The sequence below is a fragment of the Microtus ochrogaster genome, unplaced genomic scaffold (genome assembly GCF_000317375.1).
Source record: "Microtus ochrogaster isolate Prairie Vole_2 unplaced genomic scaffold, MicOch1.0 UNK12, whole genome shotgun sequence".
Taxonomy (NCBI): Eukaryota; Metazoa; Chordata; class Mammalia; order Rodentia; family Cricetidae; genus Microtus; species Microtus ochrogaster.
Window position 1 is genome coordinate 5,959,973 of NW_004949110.1, and position 3,231 is coordinate 5,963,203.

Genomic DNA, 3,231 nt, shown 5'->3' on the forward strand with positions numbered 1-3,231 from the left:
AAAAAAAAAAAAAAACAAAAAAAAAAAGAAAACCAGCAGACCTCATTAGTTTCATTTCATTCTGTTTATATTTCGTCGTAGAAATCTGGCTGTTCTAAATGTACCTGAAAGTATTCAATAGGAACCACAAATTTTTTTCAGTTAAAATGGAAAATTTGTAAACAATTCCTCTACAGAAAATTATTCCTTACCTTTTTCTCTTTTTTTTTGAGACAGAGTTTTATTGTGTATCCTCAGATTGGCCTCCAAATCAAAATCCTGCCACAGCCTATATAACCTAAATACGATAGGAAACAGGTGTGCACTGCAGCCAGCTACACCTTTTCTTACATTAGCATGTCAAATTGAATGATCCAGATAGACTGTAACACACATGGTGCTGTTACAGATGTGATCCAGATAGAATATAACACTGTTATAGTCTGTTATGGTGCTGTTACAGATGTGATCCAGATAGACTGTAACATATGTGGTGCTGTTACAGATAGGTTGGAAATGTGGAAGCTTTGTTACTACATAACCCATAATTTCCAGTATTTTGCTTCATTGCCTAAAAGACAGTAATATAAAGGTTATAAGAACTAAAGCTGGTTTTTAGACAGAAAAACAGAAGCTTTTCTTCGCTAAAAGGATTAATCAGCTGTAGTGATATTTTATTTGTATTTTAATAACTAAAACTTGCCTCAAGATCAGAGAATAAAGCCGGGCGGTGGTGGCGCATGCCTTTAATCCCAGCACTCGGGAGGCAGAGACAGGCGGATCTCTGTGAGTTCGAGACCAGCCTGGTCTACAGAGCTAGTTCCAGGACAGGCTCCAAAGCCACAGAGAAACCCTGTCTCAAAAAAAAAAAAAAAAAAAAGATCAGAGAGTAAAACAGCCCCACTGGTCAGCCTTCCAGACCAGGCAGCAGTAATACACACCTTTAATCCCAGTAGCCACATTAGTTTGCCATAGAAACTGTGTGGTAGTGGTGCACACCTTTAATCCCAGCCCTAGAGAGGAATATAAGACAGGAGGAGACAGCTCTCAGTCTCAGTCTCATTCTGAGACTCCTGGAGACAGGATCACGATTTCAAACTGAGGTAGAGGTAAGAGCCAGTGGCTGGCTGTTTTACTTTTCTGACCTTCAGGTTGAACTCCAATTTCTGTCTCTGGGTTTTTATTAACCATGCTACATTCAGCAGTTTGTTGAAAGAATTTTATAGAGCTATTAGAAAATAGTATCAGTTTATACTTCAAGTTTAGATTTGGTTCATTTTAGGTTACATTAATGAAAGTGGACATCTCAACTTACCTCGATTTGAGAAATACCTTGTGAAACTATCAGATGTAAGTAACAACAGGGTTTTTTTTTTCCTATCCTGGGGGAGCTATAAATGGTCATTAATCATTTAGTTAATGCCAGGGGTGAAAAAACTGTAGCTTTGTTCTGATTGTTCATTCTGTATAATTTCATTTGAATTATTTCATTTTAGTTACTTACGTCTAATTTTTAGAGTTAATGATATTGTATGTGTATATATATAAATATTATCTACATTAATGATATTGTGTGTGTGTGTGTGTGTGTGTGTGTGTGTGTGTGTGTATGTGTAAACATTCTCCTAATTTTCTATACTCCAGAAATTTAGTTTGTATTCTTTCACGTTTAAGTCACTTTAAAATTCAACTATTTTTGGTCAGTTTGATCGAGAGCACTTCAGTGAAGTTTTTGTGGACCTCAAGTGGTTTGAAAGCAAAGTTGGTAACAAGTATCTCAACGAAGCAGCAGGTGCTGCAGCCGAAGAAGCCAGGAACTGTAAGGAAAAGAGAAAATCAAAGGTAACCAGTTTCTAGTGTTCTTTCTTTTTCTTTTTCTTTTCTCCTTCTTTTGTTTTTTAGCTATAGTGATAAAACTAATATTCCTTGTTTTCAGTGTCCTTGATTTTCAGGGCTTGTTTGTTCTCATTTTTTCTTCTCCATGAGCATCTAGAATTGTTTTGGTTTCTGTCTCTCTCTGTTTCTCTCACATCATATGTATTTAAGAAAAATGAGTTTCTTATTTTCGCTTCTTAGGAATAGCATTTTCCTCTATTGGGAAGCCAATAAATGGGGCTGGAGAGTTTGCTCAGCAGTCCAGAGCTGGTAGAGGCCAGAATAGATAAGGAAAAACTAATGGGAGTCACTGCCGGTAGCTAGGCTGTCAGAAACACGAGAGGAAGAGTTAAGATCATAAAACTAAAAACAGGTGGGCAGAGCATGGAAGATACGTAGGTTAGAAGATGACAAGATTCAGAGATTCAGAAGTGCTCAATGGATTCCAGCTTAGACAGACTGCATTAGTAGCAGTTCAAAATTGGTGCCTAACAATGTTAAACTGGTAAATTGAAAAAATCATTTCATTCTTGTTTATATTGTAATTGATAAATTTTTAAGTAGTCTTGGTCTTTGTAAACAGAGGCGACACTTTTGTTTCCCAGCCATCCATTCCTGAGTCATCACACAGCTTATATTAATTACAAACTGTTTGGCCTATTAGTTCATGCTTGTTATTAACTAGCTCTTAAAACTTAATCTATTTCTATTAATTTATATTTTACCGCAAGGCTCCTGGCTTGTTACCTCACATCTTGCTTCCACAGTGACTACTGGTGTCTCCCTGACTCTGCCTTCTTTTCCCCTATATGTTTGGCTTTTCTACCTAACTATATTCTGCCTGCCATAGACCAAAGCAGTTTCTTTATTAACCAATGGTAGTAAAACATTCACAGCATACAGAAGGACATCCCACAGCAGGTCTTGGTGCATATAATCAAATATACTTTTTACATTAGTGAGAATCATGTATTATATGTCAGTTCTATAACAAAAATGTTTAATTTTATAAAACAATTGATAACCAAAAAAAAAAACATACAGTTTCAGGGGGTTTTATTTTGTTTTTAAAGTAATATGCTACAGAGTATTCTTTGAAGATCATTTCAGTTGTATTTAGTTTTTTTTCTAATCTCCTTTTTACATGTCTGACTTGGAAACACATCTTACTGTTCATCTTATGATGATTTATAATTTTTATAGGGCCAGGAAAATTCTTTAAGCTTGGCTGCTTTAGACAAAAGTGAAGGTGAAGTAGTAGCTTCTGAAGGTGAGTACATATGTGTTTAATGTTATTTCTTCTGAAGGTGAGTATATACTGTGTTTAATGTTATTTCTTCTGAAGGTGAGTATATACTGTGTTTAATGTTATTTCTT

The 3,231-nt window shown here is 35.6% G+C and overlaps 1 protein-coding gene across 1 annotated transcript in view; it reads left to right on the plus strand.

The window, feature by feature from the left end:
- Xrn1 (5'-3' exoribonuclease 1) overlaps nt 1–3,231 on the plus strand; it is a 106,640-nt gene that overhangs the window by 17,810 nt on the left and 85,599 nt on the right. Inside the window, exons 9-11 of the mRNA XM_026789012.1 lie at nt 1,262–1,329; nt 1,684–1,821; nt 3,058–3,124. Coding sequence (XP_026644813.1) covers nt 1,262–1,329; nt 1,684–1,821; nt 3,058–3,124 — 273 coding nt within the window. The remainder of the gene's footprint in view (nt 1–1,261; nt 1,330–1,683; nt 1,822–3,057; nt 3,125–3,231) is intronic.